Source organism: Lepisosteus oculatus, chromosome 3 (genome assembly GCF_040954835.1).
Source record: "Lepisosteus oculatus isolate fLepOcu1 chromosome 3, fLepOcu1.hap2, whole genome shotgun sequence".
NCBI classification, from domain to species: domain Eukaryota; kingdom Metazoa; phylum Chordata; class Actinopteri; order Semionotiformes; family Lepisosteidae; genus Lepisosteus; species Lepisosteus oculatus.
The window spans coordinates 27894285-27915442 of NC_090698.1; the positions used below are offsets into that span (position 1 = coordinate 27894285).

Consider the following 21158-nt stretch of genomic DNA (forward strand, 5'->3'; position numbering starts at 1 on the left):
CCTCAAACTTCAAAGCATTTTTAATGTTCCTGGTAAATGAAGCACACATACAGCACAACAGAGACCTAATTTTAATTATTTATTTATCACAAAAGGCATGTTATTGTTTGGATCAGCATATTGTTTCTATCCCCAGTTTTTTAAATGGTATTTAAAATGTTTATCTTAAAAATTACATTTAATGTTTAAATCACAGTGTAGTGCACAACTCATGGACATAATGTGGTATTTTGCAACAAAACATAATTTGCTCATATAATGCATATCTTAATTTCACAGCAACAATCAGTTAATGACATTTTGGTGTACCTCCCACTGTAATGGGACTCTTATAATTACAGCCTTCCAAAGTAGTCTGAGCATACAGTAAGTATCACGTCCTGTTAAGGAACATGCAAAATAATGCTAAGAAGCATTACAATTCTGACATACATTTATTTTACTATGATACTATAGGAAGCTATTTACAGAAATTTTAAAACGGTTTCCAAACATGGAAGGAAGTGGAAAATGTACAGTGACGGGCAAAATACGTGCTACCTACAGCTGCAGTCCTGAAAATAGCTGGGTACAGTACATTACCTTACTACAACATAATACACATTTAAAACCATTTCAAATGTTATCAGACTAACGTGTGATGTACAGTCTGCTCTGTGGTTTTTTTTTATAATGTGTTGACTAGTAAATTGTGCAATGTTTTTTGTTAAAGGAGATCAGCATTCATTGTAAAGCTGTTAATTCACCGTAAAATGTGCTCGCCCTTTGCAGTCTGCTTCATTCTAGCGCTGCGGATATCCTCTACTGGGGTCTTGACATTGTAATCGTGAAACGTTTACTTTGTATCTCTTTATCACTGCAAGGGGAAAATGTGCAATTAAATGTCAATTCACAAGTGCAATTAAAATAATTCAATAATTGGTGTGGCTGATAAACATGATTGCACATTCGCATTTGTTCATGTATTTAGATAATCTCCAGCAGTTTAAGCAATTATTTATTAATGACTACTGAACATTTATCACAAAGTCTTCCGTATTTTAAAGGCTACATTATAACAACAGAAATAAGGTCAAAGCTGTCAGAAAACTGCACAAACGTACAAGGAAACTTGAAAATGTGTGCAAAAGTTAACCCAAATCAAGGTCTTAAACCATCCTGCAAAGAGTTAACAACACTAACATGTCCAAACATCCCAATGTTTCGAGAACCAGGGACTTTTGATTAAACGCTCATGAATTCCCCCGAATTGCTCGTTCAGGTGATAAAGCGGGAAGCAGTGGAGATTTAAATTAGGAGCTCTAGGTATAAATCTCGCGTATCCTTCGCGTTCTGGAAGTGCGCTTCAGGCTGCTTGAGTGAGCTGGCAGAGCCCGCGGGCCCTGGGCCTACCTGCCCCTGATCAGGAGCGCTCCTCCGCACTGCCGCTGAAGGACCTGCTCCGCACGTGGTTTCTCAGCTGCTCGATCAGCTCCGGGTTCTGCTGCTGGATCTGCTGAGCGAACTGCTGTCCGCTGCGGAGGAGAATTTTTTTCTATTTAAGAGACCCGAGTGCGCTCAAAGTCTGAATCTCGGGGCTGAAATCAAAGCTAGAGAACTCATCAACGATCGCGGCACTCACGCTTCAATGAGGCTGGATATGTCCGATAGTCCCCCGACCCCAGCTGCTGGACCGCCGACTGCGTTCGACATCATTCCAGACATGCTGCTCACGAGGAGAGGAGAAGATGAGTCTCCTTGCAACAAAGTGCTCTTAAAGACTGTATAAGTACAAATCAACACTTAAGCACTGACCGAATGGAAGTCCAAATAAACTAGCTTTACTTACAGCTGTTGCACTTGGGGGTTCTGCATTACACTTGCAGCCTGAAAACATCAAATCAAATTTGGACAAGAAAATGGGAAAAGATTGCCGTTAAAGACCTTAAACAAAGGAACTGGGAATGAAAGATGAGACCCTCATTGCAGCATAGACCGATTTCTAACTACATTCTGCCAATTTTAGAAAGGCAGTATAAATACGACTAATTTTTCATGAAAAAGCAGTTTTTTTTAGTGTCCTAAAGCAACATTGTAGATAAACTTATACTCTTTGATGAACCATGAACAAACCCAAAGCTAGCATGATCATGATCAATGTTTACCATTTAATCCAGTTTGAAAACAAAATGGTTAACATTGATGTAAAAATAACAGCAAAACAGTCATTTTCCAAGAGAACCATTCTGTGAAAGCTGCGGTCAGATTTAATTGAGTGTAATAGTTCTAGAAGGATGGAATAATCTTAAATAAAATGTGATTAAAGATGATTAGAACATTACAATTAGGCATTATAAATTACTATTATTGCATTCAAACTACACAAATACCATGCACAATGTCTTTGAAAAGAACTCTAAATGTGTGCTTTGCATTGACGAATCTATGAGTGAAGAAACCTAGAGAAAGATTTACTGAGGGAGAAGTTAAATATTTTTAACTGAGCTTGGTTAAGGACTATGCTTTGGAACTAAGAATTAAGCCAAGTCACATGACTCTTGTTCTTACCATACTGATGAAAGCAGGGTTGTTTATGAGACTTGCCATATCAAATCCAAGCCCAGTGGCAGTCTGTAAGACAGACAAATTCCTGCACTCAAGATTGAATTCTCCAAATAACACACCTGCAACTACTTAAGTTGAATAATATTTAATAGCAGCTTGCAGTAAATTATTTTTCAGACTAAATCTACTAATCTTGTTTGAAAGTACATTCTTAACATGATCAAGATAAATGTCAGGGAGATGTCACCTAAAGTCTTCATGCTATAAACAAAATATAATGGAATCAAGTGTAACCACAAACCACCTCTGTGCACTTTTATGAGACTGGAAATTGGGGGTATTAAAATTAGAGACTATAGCCTTTAAGCCCTATTTGCTTAACACAATGGTTTTTTTTTTCTCAAAGGGATAATGGAAAATAATAAGTTAAATCTACAGGCTATAAATTTAAATCCAAGGAAACATACTTCTTTTTAATTTCTTTTTTTTGTCCAGTAAAAATTCAGTGTTGTTGATTGTGTTTTGTTGTAAGTGTTGTCGTATTTATACTTACTGGACTTGAGGCTTCCTTCAGCTTCTGCTCTGCAATTTTCAGGTTCGATTTATAGGTGTCATTATCTGGATCCAGTACTAAAGCCTTCTTGAAGTATGTAATGGCATCTGTATATTTATTCATTGCAGTCAGGGCTAGACTGTGACAGGGATACATAGACATTTTCAAATGTGTGGACCTGCTCACAAAATAATAAAATATAATCTTCAGAAGAGATGAACAATTAAGCCTGAGATTAATCTTTGCTCTGTTGAAGTCTACAGATCTAAAGAACTGGAGATTGTTTTAGAAAGGATTTGGTTTATTCGTGGCTCTTTATACTCTGCAGTAATTATTCTGAGAGTGCTGCAACACTTGGTATTGTGTTTTTAATGCCTCTCACTATATAAAGCAGCTTTTAAGAGTCAAGAGTGCGCTGTCTGACCCTGTTACTAAATATAACTGGAAAGGTGAAAAGTTTGACCCCCATTCATTCAGCATCCACATCTCCCAACTTTTTTATTACCAACAACAAATGTAATCTCTTCACTCAAGACACAAATCCTTGTTTGTAGTTTCAGGTTCTAACAGAGGTTACTTAAACACAATCATATAATACAGTACGTTTTATCTCACAAGCTCTGGGGTGTGTGTTTACTTGTTTAGTCAAATGAAAATCACTAGAAGCAGAGATCATTAGGAGCTGAGGGCACAGAAATCTACATTTTGATGGTTTAGTAGTTTAAATAACAATCAAGTTGATTTTCCTTTTATTTATAGCATGTGGATACACTGCTATGCATACGTTTGAGACATTCAGGAGTTACACTATACACTATGTACATTTTATCAGCATCACCAATTTACTCAAAGGCTTTACTCTCGTAGGTTACATGTCACGTTGTAGTAGCTAATCCATCAGGTGTCCCACTTCACACAATTGTGAAGCTGAAATATTAGTTTAGGGAATAACAAAATAAAGATATATCAGTATTAACTGTTAGGTTAAAAGAAAATAACTAAAACAGTAGTAGACATTTGCCATAGAATTGTGTTCCTGCTCTAAACAGAGGAACCTCAGTGAAATAACTTTTATCGCTCAAATTTCAATCTGTGGTGCCCAAAGCCTAATTAACAAGTAATCAAACAAGTACTGGAAAATCCAAATCACTGACTAGACAAGCAATACTTGGAAGGTAATCAGGTTAACTTGGCTAGATGGGCTGAAAGGCCTCCTGTCATTTTGACAAGAACAGAAAGAAGACAGTAATTGAATTGACAACGGAACTGATAAAAAGCCTCACCTTCTTGTGTCCATCCTACAACAGCAGGAATGAGACTCTTGAAACCTGACTTAAAATGAAGTATTGGAGTAAGAAAACCTTTGTAAAAATGGGGAAATGAACTGCTAGTATGTTAATGTGTACTGTATGTTAAATTAATATGCTAAAATAGACACTGGAGCACGGAAATTGCACTATGGATCACTGGTCAAAGCTCCTTTGGACAAATAAGCTAAAGAGTCAGTTATTTGTATCTTACTGAATATAATATGTGAGAGGTTTCAAAAGACCTTTGCTTCAAGCCTACAACTATGCATGGAGGAGGTTCAATTAAAGTTTAGGGATGCATATGCTCAAGTGATCCTGGGAAAATACTTAAAATGGATGTTACATTCAGTACACTTTTTGGCCCTGACATCCTAATATTGCACTTGGATTCCATAGATAGTAGTTTCACATCTCGGACTCCTCAGCCAAGCACATACAACAAAAGTCCTAACCTGAGGTTCCTCCCGTACTAAGCGGGTCTGCTACTGCAGCAGCACACCACCAGTATTGTAAAACTAACCTGCCTCCTGATGGTCTAAACCCATTAGCTGAAATAAGTCAAACAAATCTGAAATGGGGGGAGGACACTGCTGACCTTTATCACATGGAATGGACTCATCAAAGCCCGGACCTCAAATATCTCTGCAGATGAGACTACTGTATTTGGACTCTTCGGAGAAACTTCAATAATAATGAAGGTTTCTGAAAGTGTCCTTACAAGAGTGGTGATAAAGGAACAGGACTGATGTGCACGCTGGTCTTCATTTGGAAGGTAAGTTGTGTATGCATAATAATCTGACTAGTGCAATCTGCACAGCGGCTTTTCTAACCTCTCCCTCGGCTACCCCGCCCTTTGCCAGCTTTAACCGGGGCTCTCCTGTTGCACGGCTGGCCATGATTTCTAAAATAAAAACCTCCACATGTTCCTTGGATCCTATTCCTACACCTCTGTTCAAAGCCCGCTTACCTGTCCTGATTCAGTTTGTCACCGACCTGTGAAATAAATCCCTCGAGACCGGGGCAGTTCCAGCTCTGCTCCACACCACTGCCGTTACTCCCCTCTTGAAGAAATCTAACCTTGGTCTCCACCTGCTCTCCAGCTACAGGCCTCATCTCCCGCCTCCCTTTCATCTCACAGGTTCTTGAAAAGGCAGCAGCTACTCAGCTACAGTTCCACACCAATTCCCCCAACTCTCTGAAAAAGCCCAGTCAGGTTTCTGACTCTTCCACTGCACAGAGTCTGTCCCTGTGAAAGTGTTCAACTTCAAATGGCTGCTGATTCTGCATTTCTATCCATTTCTATTATTTTTCTACTTGATCTCTCAGCAGCCTTCGACACTGTGGACCACAACATTCTTCTGCAGAGACTGAAGGACTGTGTTGGACTGCAAGGCACAGCTCTGAAAGGGTTTCCTCCTATCTTTCCAACTGGCAGCAGTTTGTTTCTGTTGGGGAAACAAGTTCAGAGTTCTAACCAGTGACTTGCAGTGTCCCCTTGTGGACAGTATTGGGGCCCATCTTATTCCTCTGGGTCACTGGGTCATTTCACTTTCCCAGCTATGCAGATGACACACAGCTGTATATTAACACCTAAACCTGGCATGTCCACTTCTTTGGAAAATGTAAACAGCTGTCTGGAGATCAGGATATGGCTGAGCCTCAATTTTCTCATGCTTAATAGTACAGAGGCCTTGCTGATAGGACACCTAATCAGATAGCCACTGTAACTACAGTCCCATCATTAAGGGAAATGTTACCTCTATCCTCAGAAGTCAGAAATTTGAGTGTGAAGTTTGATGCTTCTTTTAGTTTTTCAGATCATATAAAAAAAACACCTGTAAGTCTTCATATTTTGTGATAAGAGTGCTACGTGAAGCTATACCTACTTCTGGATGACAAGTACTTAGTTTTTGGTTTGTATATGACAATGAAGCAATATTTGTATCATTTGTGAAGAAAAGGCACATTAAAGTTATTATTTATTTCACAGTCCTCCAGTGAGTTATCTTACTATTTCAGCCCATGTGTTAATCTTACAAAAATCATTAAAAAGTCCCTTCAACCCTGAACACTGGTAGCTAAAACTCAAGATCACTGACCCAGCTTTAAATATCCATCCCCAATGCTGGGCAGATAATTGTGTCATTAAGTGAGTACTGTAAGTATTGCTTTTGTGATGCAAATTAAAGGCCAGTCAGTCTTCGTTTTGGATTTGTGATGCTCCTCACAAAGGAGCATAACAAATCCAAAATCCTCTGTGAGGCAACTTGAATTTTTAGACTTAGTAGAAAGAGGTGGCTCATGGGTGCAGATTGCTCCTTCTATTGATAGTAGCTAATATATCTCATCCAGATGTTGTCTGAAAGAAGCCAGGGTATCACCTTCAACAATATGGCAGGGTAGCTGGTTCCAGGTTCCAATACAGACCCCTTTGTGTAAAAATGTTTCTCCTGTTCGGAGTTTTAAATGCAATTCCTCACAGTTAACACTTGCATTCTCTGGTTATTAATTCATGGCTAATTCTGAAGAAGTCCACTGGATTGACACTGTAAAAGTATTTAAAATCTTTAAATACATCAGTCTGTTTCCCTTGTAGTCTCATCTAATCAAGATTAAAAAGATTCAGCCTGTCAGTGTATGACGTTCCTTTAATTCCACAAGTTTCTGTGATCACTCCTCTCGGGACTGACTGGACTATGGAGAGACTACTATTGACCAACCTGTCAGTAGAGGCCTATAAAGGGGCTTCTTTCGCCTGCAAATTGGCATACTTGGGGTAACTAGTTAATTAGATTATAAGTAACATATTGAAACCATGTTTAGTATGATGAGTGATGTTGGCATATATAGAATGCCTTACAGTGTTAGGTGGTGGTTAAGTCAGTTAGCAGTCTGCTTCACAGTTTCTTTTATTTAAAGACTGTCAAACTCTCTGCAATAAAGCCTCCCCCAGTGAAAGAGTTACCATTATGTGTTTTCATTTTCATGTAGTCAGTTAGCAGGTTCCTTACTGAATTACATTAGTTCATTGGCATATAGCAGGAACAGCAGTGATCCTAATAGAGTTCCTTTTGGTACTCCACTATTTACCCCAGTTTGAGCATTTTCCCCTTAATCTGTATTCTGTTTCCTATCCATTGACCAACTATCTATTCCAAAAGCATTTCCTTGAACACTGACTGCCTGTGATTTAAGAATTAATCTTTTAAAAGGAACTTTATCAACAGCCTTTGGAAAATTATATGATGTAAATATAAGTTCTGTTACTATGCTTTACTGCTGTTGCTTAATGTCAGAATTATACATTTTCTGTTGGTGTTCTATATTACAACAATAGAAAATACATTGTAACATTAAAATACAGCTAGTGTAGTTTTAATATTTTGTACATTTAAAAGTTCAAATAAAAATCTCTGGAAATGTTTACAACCTTTTACAAAATGTATGAATTAGCAAAGGTGTATTGTATCATTACTATTTATAATCTGTTTTTCCTCCCAGAGACTGACACCCAGTCCAGATATCAATATTCAGCAGTATTTGTTTCTCATTTTTTGTTTGTAATCCCATAAGAACAGGAATTTTTACAATTGAAAGAAGGCCTTGCAGCGCACAAAGTTCATTTGGTAGTTAAATGGCCTGAGGATCTCATCCAGGCATTTTTTTAAGGCAGGTTCTAAGCTTCAACAACCTCACTGAGTGGCCTGTTCCCTACTCCCACAACTCCTTGTTTAAAGATGTATATCCTGTACCCAGCAAGTAACTTTCCTAATGCGATCAGTGTGGAAACTGGCTCCAGACAGCAGAGGACTCACCCCATTCTTCCGTAGGCTTTGCTGTACGTCGGATCTATTCCTATTGCCCTCTCACAGTCATTTGTCGCTTCCACAAAGTTCCCTAGTTTACTATGAGCTGCAGCCCTGGGGAGATAACAGCAGCGTCACAAACCCATTAACTTTCTGTGACTCTGAAATGAAACAGAAACATTGCAGCCTGCTAAAGTAAACTCTCAATTACGCCACTGCATTTTCTGCTCCCGATGATAAGTAATGAGGGTGTTTCATCCTTTCTGTTTTTACCTGTTACAGTAATAGACTGCATTGTTCAGGTCCAAGTCAATGGCTTTTGTGTAGCACTCAATAGCTGAGCTGTAATTCTCTTCCTTCATATGATTGTTTCCTAAAAGTAGACAGAGGGGGCAAATCAGGCATTTTAACTGGATAAAAACACTTTATCACACTCATGTCGAAACGACCTTCAGAGAAGCAATTCAGGTACGGACTAACTACAATTCAGACAAACCTAGCAACAGTTAGAGTGGTGTATAGCTTAACACTTTGTAGTTACCAGTCTGCACCTATAAAGGCACAATTTACGTATAGGAGACCTACAGTACATGTTATAGTTATTTAACATTTAGCGTGACAATGGGTCATATTAAGTCCAATGTTAAATGCAAACCCAAGATCAAATAACTGGAAAAAAAAAGATTATTTAAAACTAAGGTCTAGCAGACACAAAGAAAGATGTTCCATCCTTTACGCTTGCTGTTTCTGCGTTTTTAGGAAGAAATCAACTTCCTGGAGTTAACCTGTCCTTTGCTTTTGTGTAAACTGGAAAACACTATGCAAGTTCACTAGTCGTGTGACTTTACAGTCATGTGATATCTTCTGCAGAAGATTTTGAATACTGGCAAAAATTATGAAGTCACAAAGTTTTAAAACAACTCTAAGGATTTCAGTAAGACTACGCGAGGCTCATTCAAACAAACTATGTCCTAGATAGTATTTAATATAGGACAAGAATTTCTGAACATTATTGCCAATAGTTTTCATATTCTTTTAAAATAATAACTACATATGACAGATTCAGGATGACAAACTTTGAAAACTAAGTTACATATAACAGAGCTAGAGTTATTTTTTTCTCTTTTATTGTGTACCCACAATTACTGTTAATATAATATATGTTAATATGGATATACTGTACTTCTTCAATGCTCCTCTCTTGACAGCTTAAGTAAAATAAACCAATTGAGGTCAATGATATTACAAAATACCATATCACCTGCATTCCCACAAAGAAAGATTATTAAAGGCTGTTTAGGTCACAGTTTAAAGAAACAACTAAATCTGAAATGAATCTACTTTCTAAAAGCTTTTGAATGGAGTTCCGTCGATTGGCTATCGCTAACCACAAGCAAAACTCATTAGTACTTTTCTGCTACTGCCACTTCGGAATTGATAACAAGAATGTCTGACACCACTGCTGTACCTTCATTCTTTAGCTGTTCAGCCCTATCTGCATCTTCTGGGGAGGCAGAGATCTCCGGAATGGACAAGTTGTCATTCTTTAAAAGGCAATAGAAGGCAAAAAATAATAATAAAAATGACGACAATTCAGGTTTTCAATGTCTGTGAAGCTCTGCAAAACATCACGCAAAGCCTGATATCCGCTGAGGGATCAGCCAATAAACATGCTAAAAGAGCCAAATGGCCTTACACAGAGGTTGTAAAATGGCTTAGTTAACAAAACATGACAAAACGTCTAGCCTACACGTGCCACCTAATTTCTTCAAGGACTATGAATTTGCACATTGAAGAATTGAAAAGATGAACCATGCAAGTCTGAATTGAGTCTTTCTGAGGACATACTGATTTTTCTTGCTTAATAATTTAAGTTTTTACTAGCAATTGCTGACCTGACTGTGTTTGTATGTGGAAAATCCTTTGGTTAAGCATAACCTTTTTTTTTTACTTTACTACCCAATACCTAGAACTGGAAAAGTCATTTTAAAGTTATGTTTTCTGCATACACTAGGTAATGACGGAGAGAAGTACTTGTTTTGGCAATGCTAATAGAGTAAGCATGGGCGTCTCCAACCCTGGTCTTGGAGAGACCCAATCCAATCTGTCTTCCAGTTGACCTGTTTCTGAAGATAAAAATAATCTAATACAGGCAACACCTGCATGTTATTGATTAATTAAAGAAGTAATCTTTCAGTTAACACAGATCCACTCTTTCAGTGCTCAAATGTCTTCATATTCAATTTAATGGTGAACTGTTAAGCCTAGTAGACTGGGACTTTCCTGGAACAGGGATGGAGTCCATTGGAACAAATGGCCAGCTGTGCATACCTTGAAGATGGAGTTCAAAAAGATCTCTGCAAGAGACTGTGGAACTGCTAGATGGCTGTCATCTGAGCTGATCTTAAATGTTGTCTCCAGACACTGTATTGCAACTTAAAGAAAATACAAACAAAATATGAACTCCAATGAGTACTATCTAATAATTAACTCAATCAAGTGCTGTTCATCAAAATTACAGTGAGAAAAATGTAATGGGAAAATAACAGGGAATTGCATCTTAAGACTATACCTCTTTGAATCCATGGGCTTCTTTTAAGAAATCTTCAACTTATTTAGCACACATGAATTAGTAATTAAAAACTAGTTGTGAACATTCTTTCCAGGACTGAATACAAGTTTTATTAATATACAAGCTTTTTGTTCCTGATTCTTTTTTATCTCTGGTCTTATTACAGCTAAAATGTTTCTTCCAATATAAACCACTTTCAAAAACAATTTATTGCAGAAATACCTTCCAGTTTCGTAAATGCGCCCTTTCAGTCACTCTGTTCTTTTTAAATTTGATTTTAAATACGCAGGATGTCCAAAACGTAAAGTGAACAGGGTACACATAAAAAAAAAAATATTACCTTCAAGGCTTTCTTGTTCATCGGAGTTCAAAGTATCCGAGTGTGTCTGATCACGGAGGAACTGCACAATCGAAAAAGCCAGGCGCTTCTCCACTGACATCCTGTTTGCTTGCCCACGTCACCTGTGTTTTAATTAGGACCAGATGAAATGCATAAATAAAACAATATTCCTAACCCTATTAGTAGCGGTTCTACTAATTAGTTAATACTATTTAGTTAAATTATTCAGTATTTAATCCTCATTATAAGGAAAAATGAAGGCAGCATGGTGGCGCAGTGGTTAATATTGCTGCCTTGCAGTGTTGACGTTTTTGGTTCAATTTTGGACCTGGGGTGCTATATGTGAGGAGTCTGCATGTTCTCTCCATGTTCGCAGGACTTTCCGGCTGCATTCCAAGGACATACTGGTACAATAATTGTCTTTTGTGAAAACTGGCCCTGGTCTGTGTGTCTGTGTGTGTCTGTGTGTGTCTGTGTGTGCCCTGGCATCCTGTCCAGTCTTGAACCAGTCGCTTCAAAGGATAGACTCCAGCTTCCCCATAACCCTGAATTGAATAAAGCAGTTTGAAAATGGATGCATCAAGGAAAAAACAAGTAGGAATTAGCGTTAGCAAGTCCCTGCTAAATGGAACTCATGACATTTCATCACTAAGATTACTTGACAATGTTTTGTGCACCATTTGTCCTCTGCATTATCCACACGGACATAGAAAATATAGGTATGTGTGTGACACAGTTGGTGGGTTGTATTGACTATGAGTCTTTTGTCTGAAAACTGTTTAATAGGAGAAATAAATTGCAGATAAGGGATGAATACTCAAGACTCCATTAATTAGTGGAGTACTGTAGGTTCTGCATTATGACAACTGCTTTCTAATTTATATCAATCATCTAGATTCATGTATATGTAGTAAACTAGTCAAGTTAACAGATCATACCAAAACAAGTGGATTAGCAGAAACCTTTGTCAAAGTCCTTCTTTTGGAACTGTTACAGTTTTTAGTAATCTTCCTAGTTGGGTATAATCTCTGAAGCTTGCTATCTACACCAGAATCAGATCATAGATATCATTTAGAAAGAGCCCTCGACCTAACACAGGTCCTTAAAATACTTCACTGAACATGTCACCCCAATTTGAGCATTATCCCCTTTCCTGTTCCCCTATTTCCTACTATCCAATTCCTATTCCAAGTAAGTTTATTACCTCAGTACCTAGCACCTGCAGTTTGAAACGTTATCAAAAGTCTTCCAAAGACAAAAAATATACAACTTAATATGCCAATCCCAGCAGGCAACGGGCACAAGGTAGGATGCACCCCAGACCAGATGCCAGTTCATCACAGGGCACACATAGATACACACATTTTCTGAGAAACCAATTAACCTACAAGTATGTGTTTGGACTGAGGGAGGACACCAAAGAACTCTGAAGAACCCTATGCAAATGCAGGGAGAACATGCAAACTCCACACAGGCAGCACCCCAGGAATTTCATTCAGGGCCCCAGAGCTACGAGGCAGCAATTCTAACCCCTGTGCTGCTGTGTCACCACAGAATTAAGACTAACTGGACAACAATTATTATAGGTTCAGTACCATTACTTTTCTTATGGATGGCTATCACATGTGTATTTCTCCTGCTTCAGAAGAGTTTAGTTAACACCAGTGAATGTGACCTCTTTTCCTTGGGTTCAATTGCTGGAATATCTTCTGTGCTTGAAAGTTTGGTCATCGCAGGTGCTTCTGTACCTGCAACACTTTGGTTTCTACTACAATATTTAATATGGAACTCCTGCTTTTTTCACCCTAAGGTTTGTTCTTTTCCTTACACCAGCATGAAATATGTATTCAATACCTTAACTGTTTCTCTGCTAAATGTTCACCATCTTTATTGTTCCTTTTGCAGTCGTAATATTAAAAATATATCTTATTTTCCCTTCCACTGCTGTATTCCTTTCCATATCGATCCTAGAGTATGACTTCTCCAATGTGATTATGTAAATATATTCTTTGAAAGCTTCTGTACTTTTTGGAGCTGGTCGGACAGATCATCCAAATAAGCCTGCTTCTCACAATCTATTTGTGTAATCATATATTCACCATTTATAGGGAGATAAGCGGATGCTTGTCAGGATATTGGTTATTTTACTGTGCTATCATACAAATCAACAATCCCACTACACGCAGAGCATAAAATGTGGGTTATGTTAGTCTACTATCTTGCTATAGCTAAAGGACACGCTGACCCGGTTGCATCTTACACTCCAGCGTTTCATCAATTTTCCCAAACACAGCTTAAGGCAACTTTTGAGAGCCTGGTGTGTTAAACATATAAGGAGGAGAGCAACGTCTAGGATCTAAGCAGTAAAAAGTTGTTTTTTCTGTCCTATATTTTTACCATTCTACACCAGCGGTACCCAGTCCCAGAGAGCCACACACCTGCTGGTCTCCATTCCAGCCAAACGCAATTACCCAGTTGGAGATTTGAATATTCACAGGGCTTTTTCTACTCAAACGTTTGGTATTTTATTTAACTTCTGGAATGTAATAGTTAAAAAGCAGCCTCAAACTTGTTTAAAAGCTGAAAACAGTCAAACAGTTCAAATTAATCCTATTTGGCCAATTAAGGGTTAACTGGGAAAACCAAAATCAAAAGCAGGTGTGTGTGCCTCCAGAACCAGGTTTGAGAATCCCTGCTCATAGGTACAGTACATCTCATTCAGGAGGGATGAAATCTGGTAGGTTTTCAAAGTCTCTTTCAATCAACAGCTTGTAAAAATATGTTACATTGCTCTGGTTAAGGTCATGCTTAGTTTAATTAGTTCATTAGAAAGAAACCTCTTTGGTCATTCTGGACCGGAATTGTGCCCTAACTATAGAAAGAAACACATAGTAGCTAACAAATTACATTTCTTGACTGTGAGATTTAAAAAAAAATATTACACCGAAACCTTGAACAGTGTCCCTAATTATTCCAGGCACTTGTGTGATGTTCTGCACCAGAAAATCCAAATTCATTTTAAAAAGAACCAATCTGTCTTGATTATAGTACCATAGCACAGACGATTTAAAAAGCGTGCTTAGTTCTTTCAGCTTACAGCAGAAAACAATGGCTCAATGGGAGAAAACTGCTGACCCAGCGGAGGCACTGTTATAGTCTACCACCAGATCCTCAGCTGATCACAGACACTCTCTACTCCTTCAGCACACACTCCAAGTAAATGAAGCACTATGTGGTTTAACAATATCATCAACAGGCTTAAATCCTGATTGTTTCCCCAACTCCTGCCGGGCCACATATTTTAAGATTAATCTCTGTAATGATTTGAGAAATCCAAAGAAACACCAAGTTAAGAGTACACAAAAGAAATGCTTGACATTACAAATCCTGCGCAAGTAATTTGTTTCAACTAGTAAATGCATTCTCAGTTCATGCCTCCCTTAAATGTTTTCTAAGACTCTTATAATGCACTCTGAGTAGGTTCATGTTTGTGTGCATTTTAGAGGACAATTTAAAAGCTACATTACATATGAATATGCTACATCACCAAGAAACCCCTCCCCCCCAAATACTGCGATACACAAAACTTTAATTTAAATAGAGACAAACAGTTGGGTTAGACGCTTTCCCCTCCATTCTGTTCATGCAATCCTTCATTCCAGATAATCTTTTTAAGCTCTATATTAGTTTTACTATCTCTCTGGAATAACAGGATTGGAAAAGCACTTTCAAAGAGCCCTCCTGGGACACTCTACGCACTAAAAAGAAAGTGAAATTAAAATTCTTTTGCTCCCACTTAACAGATTAAAGGCAGGGAGAATAACTTTGGACTCTACTTCCACCTCCATCATTTCCAATCAATGCCATTTTGTGTTGCAGGGCCATCGTCTGAGTGACAGTGGGCTTTCTGGCAATAGGGCTGGATTTGAAAAAGATTAATTGGAACTGCGTGAAATAATTGCACCGAAAGCCAGCATGCTGAGAGATGAAGCAGTCCCTCAGAGACCAGAGCAGAGCCAGATGCAAGATGCAAGATTAGGTGCGGCCAGTGTTTCTTACAGTATTTGCCTTCTTCTGTTCATCGCAGGATTTAGGGGCAGTACAAAATGGAAGACTGGAAACTTTATATGCGGCTGACAATATATATATATAAGCAAGCTTCTGCTATACAGTTTACAACTTGGGAAAGGAAATATAAGAGAAAGAAAATTTCTAAATTAATTCCAAATCTATGCCAACACACATTAAATAAGCTGCCTTTTGGACTTTCAAGAAGGCAAAACACTGTGTATTGAAACAGTGTCCCAGAATGGCAAGATTTGACTCTAGACTTTTCCTGGATAGGTATTAAGCAATTCTTAATGGGTAAAACAGACTTAATACTCAGGAAAAGTGTTTTTAATATGAGTTCAAAGACGTTTCTCGTAATGGTCATGAAAATAAAAAGACACACATCTGAGCACAGTTTGGAACAGCATGAAAACTGTTACCATTAGTTTATGAAAGAAACTCGTTCTGAAAGCACCTGTGACATTTTATACTGTGACTATTAGCAGCGCTAACAACGACAACCTAATATGCTAGTTGCAGTAGAACAATATATATAGCATTATCCGATTAGCAAAAATCTTTTTGTTCACCAGATGACATTTTCCACCCTCACTTGATTTAGATAGATAATGCTTTATTAATCCCGTAGGGAAATTGACTTAAGCCGTCATGGGGGAGTTATGACTTTTGGTGTATTGGTGACATAATACACTTGAGAAAAAAATGAGATCATGGTTCATTAAAACTACATAAAAGAATTATCCTAAAGCGTGCATATTACGCAGGAACAAAACAGCCATTATCAGATATTCAGCGAATTTACCTTTTAATTTTTATTGCTAGACCGGTAGCTGTCTGACATGATACCCTATAATTTAGAATGCTTTAGACAACGGTATTTACGTAACCCCACATGAAAAGCCGTGATAATGCATCTGACTGCCGCTGCCTTACTTTAGCATGCATATCATGGCTGATGTGCTCAATAGCGCTTATAATGTACAGAAACAATCTCGGGTATAGTGCTCACGCCCAAAACTACATCTTCTCAGCTGCTGTGCTACATAACGGTCCACAGTACACTGTATATTATTTAGCCTTAGGTTTCTGCTGTCACCCGCCCACCTACCTGTGTATTTCTCCAGCAGCCTCCACAACACTAGCACACTAACTTCAGTCAGACCAATCTACTGCGGAGCTTGCGCATTCGCAACGGAAGTCAGCCCGTTCAATTCACGATGTCGACCTGTCAATCACGGCATTCTGGGCCAATAAGTAAGACTTTTCTTTAGATTTTTAGATGTGGGAGAAGATGTCTTGTCTAACAGACGTTTGTTTTATGTGTTGTAATTTTAACACAGTACCACCTAAAGCCTTTCGACGGATATAAGCTTCTACACAATGCACCTTAAACCCCCAAAAGAAAAGGTTGTCGACTAGTGCTTTGCAATGCACATTCGATAACATGGCATACTATGAAATTATGGAGCTGTGGTCCATTTCTAAAATGCACAGGACTATCTCATGAACGCTGAAATGCAAACTTTGAATTGATCTCATGATCCCCTAGAGTTGAGGGATATTCATATTTCTTCCCACAAATGTCGTGCGTAACTGATCACAATCTTTTTTGTCTGTAGAAATTGATGATTTGATAATCATATATAAATCCTCCTGGGCTGAGACCCCATGTTTAAAGAAACAGTTGTATTTCAGAATGCCTGACAGTATTTAGAAAATTCTTAATTTGTTGCAAGTCCCTCCAACCTTTGAAATAAACTACATTAATACAATGTTACATTTTACAGTTATAGTAATATTAGTTTCACTGTGTATTCGTTAGCTTACTTCAAAGTATGTATTAATTATTTGGAAAATTCCATGTAAGTGTTTATGCATTTTTAACAATATTTACCATAACAATATGGTACATGGCCTACTTAAGACAAAAGTTTATTTAATTTACATTGTAAACATGTCGTTCCCTTTCTGAAACTATTTACTTAACATTTCTTTGTTTGACAATTCTGGGTGCATTGACCAGTGCTGATTTGTTGGTAAAATGAAACAAATTGCAGTCAACCCTCTAAGTCAATAATTGGGCTCGCAGCCTTAGTTTAATGTTTAATGGGGTTTTGTGGAGTAGCAAAAACTTGCAAATAAAATATACATTTTTCTGATATGATGAAAAAAAGAGTATGGTATATTAAAGTGATTTAAAATGTGTGAGTAGATTGGGTGGACATACGGAAGGTTTTGACATAGAAAGTACAATATTTGAACAAGAAACAGATACTGGAAGGGCTTAGTACGTTAGCAGCAGTGGCACCGTTTGCTTCTACGGTTCTTCCCAATCAAGCTGTGCAGTGGGGTTTCTGGCTCGCAATAGCATGATGCACCTGGGGGGTACAGCATTTCTGTGGTAATAAAGTGGGGACCCTTCTAAAAGTAAAGTGCTTTTGACATATTTTGGAATCCATATACAGTATCCAAGGAAATGCCAAAATAATGTGTAACGAGTGATGCATTACATTCTGAGACTCTCAATTAACTTAGCTTCAGCTCTTATACTGTACGTGCAAGAACAGTCTGATGTACAGTATAGTGCCGATTCTCCCTGCAACCCTGTGCGTCTGCTAATGTTGAATTCTTCATCGCCGCTCTTCTTCAGCTGTGTTTCTGTGATTCCAGTTACCTGGATAATCACATGCGAATACAGCAGCTTCTGTCTCTTGCATTTTTGCTGACTGCCCTATCTTTCTTACACCCGGAGAAGGCTCCACAGCCGAAATGTTGGGTTTTTCATTTGCATTCTTTTATGGGGGGGGACTTTACATCGTGATTTACAGATTTAATCTGGAATACCAGGGCCAAGCCAATTTGTTCCCATCTTATTTAGATTTAGACAAGCTGCTCAGTGCTCTGCATTGCTGCCTTATAGTGCTGGGGGCCTGGGTACAATCCCAGACATGGGGTGCTATCTATGTGAAGTTTGTATGTTTTCCCCTTGCTCACATGAGGTTTCTCTGGGTGCTTTGGTTTTTGTCCACAGTCCAAAGACAAACTGGTAGTTTCTGGAAAAAAAACAGTTGGTCCTGGTGTGAGCGTGTGCTTGTTTGTATCTTTGTGTCTGCCCTGCAACGGACTGACATCCCACCCAAGGTTTATCCTGCCATACCCCCATTGCCTGACATGAAAAGCTTTGGCAGCCAGTAACCCTGTATAGGATAAAGTTGTTAGAAAATGGATGGATGGATGTCTGGACAAATCACTTTTGTCAAACAAGCTGAAACCTTCCTCAAAACACCATGTTCTCAGCCTCATGTTATGTTTATGCATTAGTGTATGTGTGGTGCAGGCAGGATCCTTGAGAAGCCTAACAGTTTGGACCTACTTTCGGTGTGTTTCCCACTTGTTTCCTCCTTGTCAATGAATTTGTTTTATCATCACTCCCTCTCATGCGAATCAGAAAATGATGGCTTATTGAGAGTTTTTAGAACTCTTCCAGAAATAAGGGAGCACATTTGTAATTAGCAAGCTGACGAGAAACTGCATAAAGGTCTGTACAGTGAAAATGTTGAAATGAAGTATTTTAAACAGAATATTGAAGAGTGCAGAACAATGTTGAATCAAGATAATAGATGATTTACATCACAATTACATCAATTAGCACTGGCAACCAAGGGTCGAGCTGAAACAAAGACCGGCACCTAACACAGTGGCACCTAAGGACCACTTTTGAGAACCACTGTTAGATCTACTGCTAGATAGTAGTACCAGGTAATACACGGTGGACTGATAATGGATTTATTATGATCCTGTATTGAAAGTTCTAACTAGGACTTTACCAAACTGTATTATTTTAGTGGCCGCAAGAGGGCGCTAAGTATCAGCTAATGAAATACTGTAGGGTTTCCGATGTATTACCTCAACGAATGTTATTGTTATTTCTTAATTATTAAATTATAAAAAAATATAAACAATATAATAACCGTTGAAGGAAAACAGTATGCAGCAAGAAACAAATCTAAAGGCAACCAAAACATTCTGTTTTAGTCTATAATGCTTTTCTACATTTTCGACTCTTGGTGTACAGTATTTCTTTCCACTAGAATGAGAATGTAATGAGAACATTACAGTAATCAATCAATTTTGAACAGTCTGTCTTCTCTTACTTGACTCATTGAATAACACGAGAACTTGTAAATGAATGTAAAACAGAACAAATTGAAATACATCTAGTTTGGTGGTTTATTTATTATATTGTGCTTTTTTTCATGAAGAATTGAGTCATGGTGTGCAGTTCAGGTCCCAGGCTGTGATTCTATTAATTTGGGAATGCTTCAGGGTCACTAGTGCTTTACATTGGAGAAACATATTCAGGATTACCCTAAATATAGCCCCCTACGCAGAGAAGTGCATGCAGACAGCACTGAATCAGACAAAAAACTGTCGGACCTTAAATGGAGATCTGAAAATGGGAAAATAAATACATTCTTAATATTCACAAATATGAAGTAGTACCAGGTAAGCCAAAATGAATATCCTGTTTCAGAAGACTGTAGCACTAGAATAAGAAATATCTGTTAAACAGAAAAATCAGTTTGAGAAATTCAAGACTACAGGACATTTCAAGAGTGGGTGTGTGTTGTCATTTTGTACTTTAACGCTTAAAGTAAATTTAATTTGATCTAACTTATTGTACCGTACATCCTGTCTGTGTATGTTTACATTGGAGAAACATATTCAGGATTACCCTAAATATAGCCCCCTATGCAGAGAAGTGCATGCAGACAGCACTGAATCAGACAAAAAACTGTCGGACCTTAAATGGAGATCTGAAAATTGGAAAATAAATACATTCTTCATATTCACAAATATGAAGTAGTACCAGGTAAGCCAAAATGAATATCCTGTTCCAGAAGACTGTAGCACTAGAATAAGAAATATCTGAGCCACAATATCTGAGTGGTGGCTCTGTGGCTCAGGATCTGTGCCTGTGGCTGGAAGGTTGCTGGTTCAAATCCTGCAGCTGGCAGAGGAATCCTACTCTGTTGGGCCCCTGAGCAAGGCCCTTAACCCTAACTGCTCCAGGGGCGCTGTACAATGGCAGACCCTGTGCTCTGACCCCAAGCTTCTCTCCCTGTCTGTGTGTCTCATGGAGAGTAAGCTGGGGTATGCAAAAAGATAATTCCTAATGCAGGAAATTGTAAAGAGTTAATGAAGTAATGTTAAGTTATTATATTATGCTGCTTAGTTTTACACTAACTTGACAAACTGGAATAAAGTACTAAAAGAACTCCTAAACTCTTTTGATTTTCTAATGATCCTTACTAAGTACTTGTAGGGAGCTGTGATGCACAGTCTTCTCCAATACAACACATAAAGAGCACTTCTCTGAAGTGAATGTAGTCTGAATTACCAACAAATTTGCACTGACAGTGGCTGCAGCAGAAACAGTTTACATAATGGAATTGTAGTTTTATTGTGCTATAGCCCATAACTAACATAACCCGTTATTTCCCAAAGGACTGATTTTGACAAATGTATCAGTCCTGCCCATCACTAATGAAAATGGCGTACAATTGGCTGTGAAAACACTATTTTCATGTTTTTATGTCTGTACCGAGAAAGTGCTGTACGAAAACAGAAGGGCTCAAGCCTTATGGTATGAAAAGCTGCATTAAATGTTGATGCAAAAACTGATGTCAATGTATCCAGCTTCTTTGGACAACACCCTTACATTCATGAAACACTTTTGAGTGAATAGAAGGCAGACATTTCATTTAATTGAAGGTGTTTTCCTCAGCCTGACCCTTTGTTCTGTGTTTGTTTTTTGTGTGTACAAGTAGACCATTGTCAGATCTTAGGTGAGCCTTTGTTTTTCAACTTCAGCCTCAATTACCCATGAACAAAAGAGAAATACAGTTCACACAAACAGGGATTTCAGGGATTCTTTGTACGAAGGTGTGTATCTGGTGCC

At 38.2% G+C, this 21158-nt stretch overlaps 1 protein-coding gene across 2 annotated transcripts; it reads right to left on the bottom strand.

Annotated features, from left to right (window-relative positions):
• Positions 1 to 66: 66 nt before the first annotated feature.
• sgtb (small glutamine rich tetratricopeptide repeat co-chaperone beta) lies at positions 67 to 16381 on the bottom strand. Of its 2 annotated transcripts, XM_069187083.1 has the most exons (12): positions 16305 to 16381; positions 11126 to 11247; positions 10545 to 10648; positions 9682 to 9757; positions 8487 to 8586; positions 8223 to 8327; positions 3098 to 3236; positions 2548 to 2610; positions 1829 to 1866; positions 1622 to 1705; positions 1393 to 1514; positions 67 to 856 (listed from the first exon to the last, which is right to left on the bottom strand). In XM_069187083.1, exons 2-11 carry the CDS (start codon positions 11223 to 11225, stop codon positions 1403 to 1405), a joined length of 921 nt encoding a protein of 306 aa, XP_069043184.1. In that variant the 5' UTR covers positions 11226 to 11247; positions 16305 to 16381; the 3' UTR covers positions 67 to 856; positions 1393 to 1402. The 2 variants fall into 2 exon arrangements, with proteins under 2 accessions (XP_069043184.1, XP_015192829.1); XM_015337343.2 differs by having other exon boundaries at positions 67 to 1514.
• Positions 16382 to 21158: the final 4777 nt, after the last annotated feature.